Source organism: Podarcis pityusensis (assembly GCF_964106645.2).
Source record: "Podarcis pityusensis genome assembly, chromosome: 16".
NCBI lineage: Eukaryota > Metazoa > Chordata > Lepidosauria > Squamata > Lacertidae > Podarcis > Podarcis pityusensis.
In genome coordinates, this window is record NC_138041.1 from 7,711,182 (window position 1) to 7,725,879 (window position 14,698).

At 50.3% G+C, this 14,698-nt stretch overlaps 1 protein-coding gene and 1 long non-coding RNA gene across 4 annotated transcripts in view; one reads left to right on the forward strand and one right to left on the reverse strand.

Annotated features, from left to right (window-relative positions):
• DENND4B (DENN domain containing 4B) overlaps positions 1–9,922 on the forward strand; it is a 50,770-nt gene extending 40,848 nt beyond the window's left edge. For all 3 annotated transcript variants that reach the window (XM_080984492.1, XM_080984494.1, XM_080984493.1), the window contains exons 22-28: positions 1,048–1,223; positions 1,952–2,141; positions 3,070–3,315; positions 5,169–5,274; positions 6,795–6,960; positions 8,536–8,600; positions 9,706–9,922. In XM_080984492.1, the coding sequence (XP_080840618.1) occupies positions 1,048–1,223; positions 1,952–2,141; positions 3,070–3,315; positions 5,169–5,274; positions 6,795–6,960; positions 8,536–8,600; positions 9,706–9,851 (1,095 nt within the window). In that variant the 3' untranslated portion in view covers positions 9,852–9,922. The remainder of the gene's footprint in view (positions 1–1,047; positions 1,224–1,951; positions 2,142–3,069; positions 3,316–5,168; positions 5,275–6,794; positions 6,961–8,535; positions 8,601–9,705) is intronic.
• Positions 1–14,698, reverse strand: part of LOC308465176 — a 154,796-nt gene that overhangs the window by 19,816 nt on the left and 120,282 nt on the right. The gene's annotated exons all lie outside the window — the stretch shown is intronic.

The following is a 14,698-nucleotide window of genomic DNA, read 5'->3' on the forward strand; positions in this document are numbered from 1 at the left end:
TTCTCCCTGCATCCCTCAAAAGCTCCTCTCTCCACCATCCGTACTTTAATGTACTGTAGGTGTACTCTCCAAGCATCATAATTAAGCCTCAGTTATTTGCAATGCACTCAATGTGGGGCTGGGACGCGGGTGGCGCTGTGGGTTAAACCACAGAGCCTAGGAATTGCCGATCAGAAGGTCGGCGGTTCGAATCCCCGCGGCGGGGTGAGCTCCCATTGCTCGGTCCCTGCTCCTGGCAACCTAGCAGTTCGAAAGCACGTCAAAGTGCAAGTAGATAAATAGGTACCGCTCCAGCGGGAAGGTAAACGGCGTTTCCGTGCGCTGCTCTGGTTCTCCAGAAGCAGCTTAGTCATGCTGGCCACATGACCCGGAAGCTGTACGCCGGCTCCCTTGGCCAAAAAAGCGAGATGAGCGCCGCAACCCCAGAGTCGGTCACGACTGGACCTAATGGTCAGGGGTCCCTTTACCTTTAATGTGGGGCTGCTTTCGGGGGCTTGATCTGGAGACTCCAGCTGGTTCAAAACACTGCTGCTCGACTGTTTAATTTCATTTAATTTAGTATTACATTTCTACTGTGCCTTTTCTCCCTAGGAGATCAAGGTACACGGTTCCCCCCTGCCCCAACTCCAATTCATCCTTGCAACAACCCCAGGAGGTGGGTTAGTCTGAGGGCCTGTGAATGGTCCAAGGTTAGCCGGTGAGCAGAGAGACTAGAACTCAGGTCTCGCAGGTCCAAGTCTGTCACTGTAACCCTTACACAACACTGTCCCCCACCTTCTTCTGAAATACGAGCTCCATTAGGTACCTCCCACTCCTGAGTTGTTCCTGTGCCACAAATAAGAACCGGTTCTTCAAGAGCCAGTGCCAGAGCTTGCTTTTTTCCTCTTCCCTCCCTAATCCTTTGCCCTTGTGTGCCGTGACTTTAAGCTTGCAGGCCAGGAACTGTCTTGTTTCAACGGACAGTCTGCAAGCCACTCTTTGCCCTCTGTGATTCTATGGGCCTTTGCCAAGCAAGTTCTTTCCTGACTTTCCTCCCGTCCTGCTCAGGTCCTTCTCTCCAGCTGTTCCCGGTGCCAGGCCTGCAGCTCGCTGGTGTACGATGAAGAGGTGATGGCCGGCTGGAGTTCGGACGATTCCAACCTCAACACCACCTGCTCCTTCTGCGCCCGCCCCTTCGTGCCCTTCCTCAGCATTGAGATCCAGGATTTCCAGGCGGCCCCCAGGTCAGAACCCCGGGCGGTTCCACTCCCCTGTCATTATAGGGGTGGCCTGGTCAGCAGCACTGGCTGCTGTCCATTGGGACTGGTGGGGCGGAACTTAGGGGGCCCACCACTTGGTGGCACCAGAGGCAATGACAGGCAGTGCTTACAACCAATGAAAGGCTCCTAAGACTGGTGGGGCGGAAGTCAGGGAGCCACCAGTAGGTGGCGTCAGAGCGGATGGCTGGCAGAGAATTAGAGAACTGAGACTGTTCTTAACAGCAAACTGTGGTCAGCCTGGAATTGTATGCAATGCTGGGCCTTTTTTCAAAGGAGAACCATTGAAACTAATTTAGGTCCATTTTCAATAGGTCTACTCTTGAGTAGAGCTCGGTTGGATACAGCCCTATGTGTCTGGGTTGTGCCTTTCTGACCTTCAGAGGAGAGCTCAATTCCTCTTTTTTTTAAAAAAAAAGTCCAAAAAGCAAAAGCATAAAAACCCCTCCAAATATTCCATGCACCTAGAAATCTAGTATGTCAGGATGATGGAGTCCAGCAGCATCTTCTCCAGCATTCTAGTTTTCTAGGTGCAGGGATTTATTTATTACACATATGGACATGTGATTTTCCCTTTTTTTAAGTAAGGCTCTAGTCCTCATGTTTGCAAAAAAAATAAATAAAAAGAAGGACTAGAATACATTGGCATATATATTGAGTAGATGTTTTTCTCTCCATCATTTCCGCCTCCCCAGCATCGCTGACACCTCGGACACCAGCTCTATCTCCTCCGACTGGCCGCGGGACAGCGAAGCCCCCGCCCCAGGGAGCCAGGGCCCCGTCCTCAGCGACCGCTCCCACTGCCTGTCTCTGGATGAAGCTGAGCCGGAACCCGGAAGGGAGTCCAGGGCTGGGTCTCTGTGCAACGGCTTCACCGAGTCTCCGGTGCGGATGGGCTTGGGGGAGAGCCTTCTGGGTCTTGCAGCTAGAAAATGGAGGAGTTGCGATGAGAGGAGGAGCAACACAGAGAGCCCAAGGGCCTCATTCCCGTTTGGGCAAGCTCTCGAGGGCCGCGTGATGCCAGTGGTGGGCGGAGCCAGAGGCGGAAGTGGGCGGGGCAACACATGTAAATGGCACCTTTGCGCGGTGGGCTAGTTCCTGCCTCAGGCAAGAGACTCATCCAGGGAAACCAGAGGGCATAATCAGGGTTCAAGGGAGGGTAGGACTCAAACCCGTGACTTCAAGTTACAGGAAAAAACACTTAGGGTACAAAGCAGGCCTAGCGAAGGATGTATATGGAGGGCCACATCTGGCCCCTGAGCCTGTGGTCCCCACCCTCCCCTCATTCTAGCTAGACAGGCCTATTTTGAACCCGGGCTCACCCCCTTGGCATTAAATGCTGCAGACTCGCTTCTGGAACATTGGCTTGATGCCGTATGGCCACGTTCGATCCCTACCAGGCACGGCGCCGGGCCTGCGATTTAGCTTCTTTAAAGTAAAATTCAAAAATCAACTTTCTAGTCCTCACCAAAATCTGATACTGCCTCTTGCTTGCCTGGTATGTATATGAGTGTGCATGTAGAAATTTATTCATACCCCACCTTTTTACCTGACGGGGCTTAAGCCTGCTTACGGTTAAGAATAAGAACTGCCAGAAACATACTAAGGTGAAATTCAGATTAATCTCTCATCCCCCGTTGCCCCTGGCCCTGCCTACTGTTGGAATGCGGCCCCCAGAAGCTTTATCCTGGCCCCTTTTTTATATTGTGGGGTCCGGCGGTAAAGTTGAAAACGGGCGAGAGCAACGCAAGGGTTGACGTCTGTCGTGACGCCTTCCTTGTTCTTACCTGTGCTTCGTTCCCCCCGCTTCCAGGTTCCTCAGGGTCCGGCCCCCGAAGTGGAACACCTGGCCTTTGCCTACCTGAGCCCCTTAGTCCTGCGGAAGGAGCTGGAGACCCTCCTGGAGAATGAGGGAGGGGACTTCCTGTCTCAGCCGGAGCTGGTGGACAACCACCCAATCATCTACTGGAACCTGGTGTGGTACTTCCAGCGCCTGGGTCTGCCCAGCAGCCTCCCCCAGCTGCTCCTGGCTAGCAAGCACTTCCAGTCAGCGCCGCAGGTGACTCATCTCCCCATCCCTCCTTATCCTTACGGGAACAACCCTGCGAAATAGGTTGGACCAAGAGAGGTGGGAACCTTCTATGGCCCTCCAACACATTGTTGGACTCCAACTCCCATCAACCCCAGGCAGCCTGGCCCAATGGTCAGGGGTGATGGGAGGCCATTGAGATCTAAAGGACCAGAGACTCCCTGCCCTGGACACACATCCCAACCAATCAGGGATCATATACTAAATACAATTGCAGAGGTGTAAAGCAGGGGCACAGAGCCTGTTGCCCTCCAGAAATTGCTGGACTCCCAACTCCCAGCAGTCGGGGTGATGGGAGTTTACACCTCTGAAAGTGCATAAAAGCCATGCGGCCTAGGACCTACGTACCTACGGGACTGCCTCTCCTGGTATGCCCCGCGGAGGACCTCAAGGTCCACAGATAACAACACTTTGGAGGTTCCAGGTCGCAAGGTGGTTAGACTGGTTTCAACTAGGGCCGGGGCCTTTTCAGCACTGGCCCCGACGTGGTGGTACGCTTTGTCACAAGAGACTAGGGCCCTGCGGGACTTGACATCTTTCCGCAGGGCCTGCAAGACAGAGCTGTTCCACCTGGCCTTTGGTTTGGACTTGGTGTGACCCTTATGTTTCCCTCCCCTTATGGTATTGATTTATCAGCTATTTTAAAATGAGGCTGCATTTTAAATTGCATTTTAACCTGTATTTTAAATTGGGTTTTTTTCTTTTCTTTCCCCTCCTCTCTTTTTTCTCTATTATGTTTTTACTGTGATTTTATTGGTGTTAGCCGCCCTGAGCCTGGCTCTGGTCAGGGAGAGAGGGGTATAAATAAATTTTATTATTATTATTATTATTATTATTATTATTATTATTATTATTATGTGATATGTGATCTCTGATTGGCTGGGACATGTTTCACACAGTGAGCCTATGGTCCTCCAGGTGTAGTTGGACTGCCACTCACATTAGCCCTGGCCATCCCTGGTGATGGGAGTTGTAGTCTAGCAACTTCTGGTTCCTCCCCACTGCCCTAAAGCAAGTTGTCCAGAAATTGTCCTGTGACTTTCCTACCATAAGAGATCTGACAGGAAGATCTGCTCAGTAGTGGAACCGTCTCCCTCGGGAGGTTGTGAACTCTCCTTCCTTGGAGAGATTGGGTGGTCATCTGTCCTGGATGCTTTATCTGAGATTCCTGCATTTCGGGGGCGGGTTGGACTAGATGACCCTTGGGGTCCCTTCCAACTCTATAATTCCAAGATTATGTTACCAGGGTTGGGGAGGAGCCAGGGTGTGGCCCTCCCAAGTGTTGCTAAACTCCCCTCATCCCTGACCATTGGCTTCTCAATACGGCTTACACTGCAGCTGTGATTCTTGGCTTATATTTCAGCTGACGGACCGTTAATAGCATCGCAGTTGTTTTACTGACCGATTGGTTAATTATGCAACGTGACTTGAGTTGTACCTGCGGTGTTTCATTACGCCATTGCTATTTATTGTCGGTAAGCCGCTTTGGGATCGGTATGAGTGGACAGCAACATAGAAAGACAGAGTACAGTGGTACCTCGGGTTACATACGCTTCAGGTTACATACGCTTCAGGTTACAGACTCCGCTCACCCAGAAATAGTACCTCGGGTTAAGAACTTTGCTTCAAGATGAGAGCAGAAATCGTGCTCTGGCGGTATGGCGGCAGCAGGAGCCCCTATTAGCTAAAGTGGTGCTTCAGGTTAAGAACAATTTCAGGTTAAGAACGGACCTCCGGAACAAATTAAGTTCTTAACCTGAGGTACCACTGTATTTGTTTTGTGCTCTCTGACCTTCCCCAATGACCGCCCTCCCTCTCCACAGGGCTTGCCTCAGGAGGGCCTTCTCGTGAACATACGTTTGGTCTGGGATGTGTTGACGCCAGACCCCGACAGCTACCCCCCGCTTTACGTCCTCTGGAGGTTCCACGGTAAGAACGGCGGATTCTGGGAATAGCAAGACCACGAGTTACCTTTTCGTGGGGTTGCTACGGGGAGGGGAGGGACCATACCAGGAGATGGCCTGCCCCCGCCACGTCCTGTTTGTTCACTGTGTGGACTGTTGAGCTAGATAGGTGTGATCCCATTTAGCCTTTCACCAGCTGTGTTTGTGAGGACTGGAGCTTCCATGTTCAAGAGCAGTCTGCCTCTCTGTCCTGGGGGCAAACAGCAGGGGAGGCCTAATCCATCCATCCATTCATTCATTCAACTTGTATAACCACTTCACATTTCAGCAGAAATCTCTTTTACCTATCCCACCACCTCAAAAGAAGATTATACGGGCAACTCCCAATTTACTTGAGGGTTACATAACGAGGCACGTCAGTGAAATCACGAATATTTGAAACACTATTGGGAAAAGCCTGCAAACGCCACAGTTGCTCCCTCTAAACCTCCTTACCCAAACTCCCACTCCCCACAGGCCTTAACAGTCGATGCAAGGGCTCCTGGGATTGAACTTGTAACGGCTTGTGGGTCGCTAGGCTCTGTTTCTGTGCCTTTTTTTGCCCTTTCTACGCTCTTTTTTAGGTTCATTTTTTTGCCACTTCTGGGCTTGGGGCAATGCGCGCTCACGCATGCCTTGAACACACATATTGATATATTGCAATGTCAGAAATAATGATGGAGCTATGTAGAGGCATTGGCTGGCTTCATAGTTTTTCCCACACTGTGATTTTTGCATAACACACACACACAAACACACACACACACACACACACACACACACCATGATTCGTGATATATTGCCAGGTCAAAAATTATGAAAGCAATATCGCGATATGGACTTCAGACCGGTTTTGGACGATATATCGCCCAGCCCTGATATACAGGCCAACCTTGGTTCCCAAATGGCTTAGTTGCCGAACAAATCAGCTCCCGAATGCCACAAACCCAGACGTAAGTGTTTCGGTTTGCGAACGTTTTTCAGAAGCCAAACGTCAGACGCGGCTTCAACTTGAGTGCAGGAAGCTCCTGCAGCCAATCAGAACCTGCGCCTTGGTTTTCGAACAGTTTCGGGAGTTGAACAGACTCCTGGAACAGATTAAGTTTGAGAAGCAAGGTACCACTGTATTGCCAGGTCAACAATTATGAAACCAATATCACAATATGGACTTCAGACCGGTTTTGGACAATATATTGATATATATTGAGACCTCTGGGTATAGGGCAGTATATAAATTCAACCAATAAAATAAATATCGCCCATCCCTAGTGCAGTCACTCGTCAGTTGGATGTGCATAAACACAGTACATACTTAGGCACACACTCTCTGTCTCTCGTACCCCATATAGTGCAAAATTCACAGAGTACCAAATACTGTTACAACTAATAATAACAGCAGAAAATCCACATTTTGTGCAACACAGTTAAGCAGCAGCAAGTCCCTCAAAGCAATATGCGTAAGTCCGCTCGCAGACACGTAACCGCCTTTCTTCACACCCCACCCAGGTAACATCCCCACCCGCCTCCAGTCCTGGCGCCGACACAACCACCCCTTCTCGCTCTCGTTCCTGGAGGCTGTGTTGAGCTCGGTCGGGATGGGTGAGATGCACAAGGCCATCTCTCTGTTCCTGGACACGGTGAAGGAGCAGTCCGGCACGACACACATGCCCAGGTACGGTTTCTCCTCTCCTGCCCCTCTGCCCACCCACTCCTGCACGTCCCTGCGGCAAGCTTGGGCCCACCTGGCCCAGTGTTGCCTACACTGGCTGGCAGAGGCCTTCCGGGGTTTCAGGCGAGAGTCTTTCCCCAGCCCTGCCTGGGCATGTTGGGGATTGAAGCTTGGACGTTCTGCATGCAAGGCAGACTCTGCCTGCTACTCTGCCATGGCCCTCTCCTCTAAAGATAAAAGTAGGATTCTGCTTCCCATGCTTCTGGAGGAAGGGTATATTTAAATAGTCACAGAGGAAGACGCCTTATATTAAGTCAGACTGTTGGGATTTGGGGCAGACGTACCTGGAGATGGCGGAACCGGAGGCCTTCCTCATCCAAGTGCCCTGTTATTTTGCCTTGATCCTTTCCCTAAAGGCAAGCCAAGATTCCAGTCCTCATGAAAAAAGGGGTGGTTTGATGATAATAATAATAATAATAATAATAATAATAATAATAATAATAATTTATTATTTATACCCCGCCCATCTGGCTGAGTTTCCCCAGCCACTCTGGGCAGCTCCCAATCAAGTGTTAAAAACAGTACAGCGTTAAATATTAAAAACTTCCCTGAACAGGGCTGCTTTAAGATGTCTTCTGAATGTCAGGTAGTTGTTTATCTCTTTGACATCTGGTGGGAGGGCGTTCCACAGGGCGGGCGCCACTACCGAGAAGGCCCTCTGTCTGGTTCCCTGTAGCCTCACTTCTCGCAATGAGGGAACCGCCAGAAGGCCCTCGGCGCTGGATCTCAGTGCCCGGGCTGAACAATGGGTGTGGAGACGCTCTTTCAGGTATACTGAGCCGAGGCCATTTAGGGCTTTCAAGGTCAGCACCAACACTTTGAATTGTGCTCGGAAACGTACTGGGAGCCAATGCAGATCTCTCAGAACCGGTGTTATGTGGTCCCGGTGGCCACTCCCAGTCACCAGTCTAGCTGCCGCATTCTGGATTAATTGCAATTTCCGGGTCACCTTCAAAGGTAGCCCCACATAGAGTGCATTGCAGTAGTCCAAGCAGGAGATAACTAGAGCATGCACCACTCTGGCAAGACAGTCCGCAGGCAGGTAGGGTCTTAGCCTGCGTACCAGGTGGAGCTGGTAGACAGCTGCCCTGGGCACAGAATTGACCTGCGCCTCCATGGACAGCTGTGAGTCCAGAATGACTCCCAGGCTGCGCACCTGGTCCTTCAGGGGCACAGTTACCCCATTCAGGACCAGGGAGCCCCCCACACCCACCCGCTCCCTGTCCCCAAAAAACAGTACTTCTGTCTTGTCAGGATTCAACCTCAATAGGAACATAGGGAGCTACCTCTCAGTGTGTTGGACCATCCAACTCAGTGCTGTCTGCACTGACTGACAGCATCTCGCCACAGTTTCAGGCAGCCATACCGGGAGATGCTGGGGTTTAAAGTGGGGGCCTTCTACATGCAAGTCAGGTGCCCTGCTGCCAAGCTAAAAAATTCCCCGTGGTCCCATGGGCACTTTCACAGGGACTTTTGCGCTGCTCTGATTCCCTCTCCTCGTTCTCTTCTTCTCCTTAGGAGCGTTTACCACGAGATTCTCTTCTTGAAGCTGGCAGCCCTGGGCAGAGACCACGTGGACATTGGTAAGTGCAAGGCCCCTGTATCCCGGAGGAGTTTGAATGGCACAAGCTACTTGGAGACAGAGGATGTCTGGAGAGCTGCTGCCGGCCAGTGTAGGCACTGCTGAGCTGGTTGGGCCTGTGGTCTCTATAAGGCAGCCTCTGAAGTTCCTAAGCAGGAAGGGGAAGTGAGAAAGAGATCTCCACACCCAGCAATTTTACAAGTCATTACCCACACAGGCTACATCCATGAGGTCTAGGAACTTGCTTGTATTTCTTCCCCCCAAAGGAAAAAGGCTAACGTTCTCAAGAATCTTTTTGGCACTGTCTTTGCATCCATGAAGTTTGAAAATTTTGTTGCATTGTACATTTTTGAGATCTGTTTTTCCTTACCCTCTTAACAGTTTGCTTTCAAAGTCTTCTCTTCGTTCTGCTTATCTATTTTTAAAAAATATTTCATTTACTTGACAATACTGAAACCAATTGGATATCCATTCTCTTCTTGTTTTTTTAAGGTTTACAACCACCTTCAGAAAAATTTGATGTAGCCCATTATGCCCCCATATTTATTTTCTTTTGTGGGAAATAGCCCCAGGGGCGTTTTTCTTTCCAGTAGGTTTTTGTGCCCGGTCCACACTCCATATAGACTGCTTCTTACAATAGGATTAAAAAAATTCTTTGTGGACTTTTACCTCCTAAATCCTCACGATGCTGAAGTGCAAATTCGAGGGGCTTTCTTTGTGTCCATGAGGCCTAGAAACCTGCCTGTGTTTATTTAAAAATGAAAGGAAGAAAAAAGCTGAAATTCTCAGGATGCTGAGTTCCACAAGGTCTAGAAACCTGCCTGTGTTCATTTAAAAATAAAAGGATGAAAAAAGCTGAAATTTTCAGGGTGCTGAGATCCAGCTGTCAGGTCCTTCTGCTTCTCCCACAGCAGTTCTCAACCTGTGGGTCCCCAGATGTTGTTGGACTACAACTCCCATCATCCCTAGCTAGCAAGGCCAGAGCTCAGGGATGATGGGAGTTGTAGTCCAACAACATCTGGGGACCCACAGGTTGAGAACCGCTGTAAGAAGAAACCTGGAGAAGAGGGAGCGCCTTCACTTTCTGCCTCTTCCCCTCTCTGCAGCCGACTTCGACAAGAAATACAAATCTGCCTATTCTAAGCTGGCCAGCAGCGTGGGGAAGGAGACTCTGAAGCAATGGAGAGCCCAGCCGCTCACCTCCAAGGCCATCGACTGCCGGAAAAGCTTTGGGGCCAACCTGGAATGCTAGCGGGGGTCACCCGTGCCGCCGCCGCCAATCTTCCCCCCTGCCGTTTCACCTCTGGCACCCCCACCCTCCAATTCCTGCAACATAGGAATCGCCAAGGACACAACGGGAGCTGATAACCAAATCGCGGCGGGAGCCGGTCGCTGCCACCACAGGACCTCCTCTGGGGCAGACTAGGGGACCCCGGAATGAGAGGCCTGTCGCCGTACTCTCCTCAGAGACCCCTCTGGTCCCTGTGTCTCCCCCGGAGCTGGGGCGGGGTGTCCCAACGCTAGCCGGCAGTGGGGAGACGGCGGGTCTCAGGGACCAGGTGCATTTGGGGTTTTGGGAGCGCCTCTCCCCATCCCTCCTGTCCCAGCACTGCACTCTTCACGTGCATGAGAACACCCGGATGCCGTCCCCTCCCTCTCCCGTCTCCCCCCTTCCTCCCCACCCAGGTCGACCCCTCCCAGAGCTCCTCTATATTTTTGTGCACTGTGTTATTTTCTGGAAGGCAAGTCTGCCCGTTTCTTCCCGCGACACATCAGGGTTCAATTCAGGAAGAGGGCAACCCATCTCAAAGCCAAGTTGGGTTTTTGTTTTTTGTTTTTACCATCAGTGTTGTTTTTTCCGGGGTTGGGTGGGGGTGGGAAGGGGGGGAGGGAGAGAGAGAGAGAGCTATTTTATAATTTATTTATTGTCGAGACCTTTTTCGTTGTTGTTGTCGTCGCTTTAACTGCCGAAAAGAGGAGCCCGCTAGCAGGTGATGGGGTGGTTGGGGTTGAAAAGCCCATTCTACAAGTCCACCTCCCTCTTTCTCTGCTTTGCCAGCCCCTTCCCCAAGGGAAGAGTTGTCTCCAGCTAAGTTCTGCTCAGACATGTTGAAATTAATAAAGTTGGGCCCCATCTGCACTACACATTTAAAGCGGTATCATACCGCTTTAAACAGTCATTGCTCCCCCCAAAGAATCCTGGGAGATGTAGTTCGTTAAGGGTTCTCAGAGTTGTTAGGAGACCTCTCTTCCCCCTCACAGAACTATAATTCCCAGAGTTCCCTTAAGGAGAAAGGGATTTGTAGCTCTGGGAAGGGAACAGGGGTCTCCGTGCAACTCTCTGCACCCTTAACAAACCGCAGCTCCCAGAATGCTTTGGTGTGGGGAGCCGTGACTGTTTAAAGTGGTATCGTAGGGTTTTAAATGTATGTTGCGGGTGCAGCCTAGCTTAGGCCCATTAATTTCAGCGAGTCTGAGCGGAACAAACGTTCGGTGCAACCCGGCGTGTCTTCCCGCCACCCCACTTTCTCCTCAGGGCTCGGATTGTGCAATATGGAGGCTGATCTCCATCAAGACCCTATTTGTTGTATTCTTCATTTTGTTGGTTTGTCCGTTTCGATGTTCCCGGTTCTGTAAATAAAGAGGCTTCTGTATTTTCCTTCCGGGGTACTGCACATGCGTCTTCGATTGGGGCACAAGAGGAGGCCGGGCTCAGGTTCGCCTCGGAAACCCAAGTCCGTAAATGCGACGACGGAACGCGAAGATCTGCTTTAATGTGTGATCCCTGATGGGTTGGGATATGTGTTTGTGGGCCCTCCATGCATTTAAAGTGCTGCGAGGCCACTTTAAACAGTCCCGGCTTCCCCTAAAAGATTCTGGGACCTGTCGTTTCTTAAGGGAGCTGAGAGTTGTTAGCAGACCCCAGCTCCACTCATAGAACTACAATTCCCAGAGTTCTCTGGGAAGAGAGATGGGTTGCTAAACCATTCTGTCTCAAACCCCGCAGAGTCAGGACAGACAGTAGTAAACTACATGGACCCAATGATCCAAACTGGAGGTATAAAGCCACTTCCTACGTTCTTCAGATCTTTCGGAGCCATGAGGACTGGAATCTTAACTTTCATTTTAGGGGAAAGACCACCACTCTGTATTGCAACACCTGCTGTGCGTGCAACAAAGCCCAAATCCCATCTCCAGCTTCTCAAGATGGGATGTGTCCAAACCCCAGAGAGCTACTGGCCAGTCCATGCAGAGCAGCGATGGGGAAACACGGGCCCTCCAGATATTCCTGAACTTCACCACCTCACTCAGCATGGCCAATGGTCAGGAGTTGTATTCAAGGAGTGTCTAGGGGGAGACAAACTGTTAAGTTGTGGGTGAACATATCAGACGACACAGCGATTCTTCAAACAGCTCTTGTTTATTCACAGGCCAGAACAGAACTGAACTGAAGGACTCAGTCAGCCTGCTTATATAGAGCTCCAGTACCACGTTACTGTAACAACTTTCTAAAACTATCCAATCACTGAACTTCACTTTCGATCCTTCATTTGCATAACTATCTACAGTATCCCCCTGCTGGCCCAGGGTGAGAACTTCAGTACATAACACAAACATTCCCCCTCCCTGGTATAGACCGTCCTAAACTAGATGTACTGGCAGGTCTAACTCGGCAAATGGCAGTTTTTTAATGTTTCTAAGGCCACATCTGTGCCATACATTTAAAGCCATTTTAAGAGCCATGACTCCCCCAGCCACACCCCCAAAGAATTCTGGGAAGTGTAGTTGTTTGAGGGTTGAGCGCTACAATTCCTTTGCAAGAGGAATTGGTTGATAAGAGCCAACTAATTCTGGTTTTGTCCTCGCCCTCCCTCCACAAAGGCCACGTGGAGACTAAGGAGGTTGCAGGGAGTCAGGGTCGCCCACCAGAACGATTGCAAGGCCACAAGCGCACCATCCATTTAAAGCACTTTTAGCCAGTCATGGCTCCCTTCGCAGAATCCGGAAGGGTCCTGGGGATTTGCTAGGAGACCCTTCTATTCCTCTCCCAGAGTTGTAGCTCTGAATGCGACTTAATTAAGGAGGTGGGCAGGAGGAGCGGCCCCAATGGACCAGCCTCCACTATCTGGTGTCAGCAGTGGAGGGATTCAAAATGGCGCCCCCAAGAGCATTATGGGAAACGCGAAATCTTGGCTCACGGACCCAGGGCAAGTTCTGGTGGAGTCTCCTGGGCTGCTGAGGCTCCAGAGCTGTCTACCAGCACAACCCTGTCCATGTTTGCTCAGAATTCGCCCCCCCTGTGTTTAATGGGGCTTCCTTTCCCCACGCGTGTGGAGGACCGCCATCTGAGACCAGACACTCCATGTTCTTCTAGGGCGGAGGACGTCACGCCAGGAAAACGAACCTCAATTGTGTTGTTTTTAACGGGGACGGAGGGAAACGGCCAGGAACTGAATCGCCAGCCTCCCCTGGGATGACCTTGCCAGACTTTTGGCGCTTGGGCTTGCCAGAAATAGCCTGTTTAGGAAATCAATACTTCCCTCGTTTTCTGTTTTGGGTGGCAGAAGCTTATTGGCCCCCGCCGCTTCACCGTCATCTGTACTTGTGGGGAGGGCACGGAGCCTGTCAGTCATACGCCGCCAGCCAATGAGGGGCAGAGAAGCAGAAGGAAGCCATAGATCCAGGCCAGAGTCCCAACTGGCGCTGTGCCATCTTTCCTTTTGTAAACTGGCAGCCATGTTGAGTCCTGGCGATATCTGGGCTTCGGGGACTGCTGTACAGGGGTTTTTAAAAATTTTATTTTAGGCCTGCCGCTACCGCCACCTGTTCTTTTCTCTTTTCTTGCATTCTCTTTGATGAAGAGCCACAACTCTGGGCATGCTTTTTCTCCCCAAATTTATTTATTTGGTTTTCAAATTACAGAGCTATATCAAACATAGATCATAAAAACAAGGTTCCAAGGAATCTCCTGGACTTCCATCCTCCCCTTTGTGCGTCTTATTATTAATCATTTCCTCCCAGATCTTTTATGATACTCCAAATCCTTTACCTCTTCCAGTATGTCCAGAATTCAGCCTTAAGCTACAAGTGTTACTCCAATCCTCCTAATGATTTTAACTGTTTACAATGGTCTTTAAGATAAGTTATAAATTCTCCCCATTCCTTATTAAAATTTTGGTCTTCCTGATTTCTGACTCTTCCGGTCGTTTTAGCCATTTTAGCATAGTCCATTAATTTCATTCTTCTCTGGCTGGGACTTTATCTTCTTTCCATCTCTAGGCCAGTAACATCCGTGCAGCTGTGATCACATACATAAATAGTGTTTTCTTCTCCTTTGGGATTTCGGCTCCTAGTATTCCTAAAAGGAAGGCTTCAGGAAAGTTGTTTTAAACATTTTTTTCAACTCATTATATATCATTTCCCAAAATCCTTTTACTACCTTACAATTCCACCACATATGATAAAAGGTGTCTTCTAAAACGCATGCTTTTCACGCAGAAGGACTCGGGTTCGATCAGCAGCAAGACTTGGACACAGCCCATGGACACTGAACTCCTGGAGTCTAGACAATATTCAGATAGTTGAACCAAACCAGATCCTCCAAGTGCTCCTATTTTCCAAGGACAGTCCCAGATTTACAGAAGCCGTCCTGGATTCTGATTTGATCCCAGAATGTCCGGCTTTTCCTTAGGTAAGGGTAAAGGGACCCCTGACCGTTAGGTCCAGTCGTGGCTGACTCTGGGGTTGCGGCGCTCATCTCGCTTTATTGGCCGAGGGAGCTGGCATACAGCTTCCAGGTCATGTGGCCAGCATGACTAAGCTGCTTCTGGCAAACCAGAGCAGCGCACAGAAATGCCGTTTACCTTGCCGCCGGAGCGATACCTATTTATCTACTTGCACTTTGACGTGCTTTCGAACTGCTAGGGTGGCAGGAGCAGGGACCGAGCAATGGGAGATCACCCCGTAGCAGGGATTCAAACCGCCAACCTTCTGATCAGCAAGTCCTAGGCTCTGTGGTTTAGACCACAGCGCCACCCGCGTCCCTCGGCTTTTCCTTAGGACGTCCCTATTTTCTTTGGAGAAATGTTGGAGGGTACA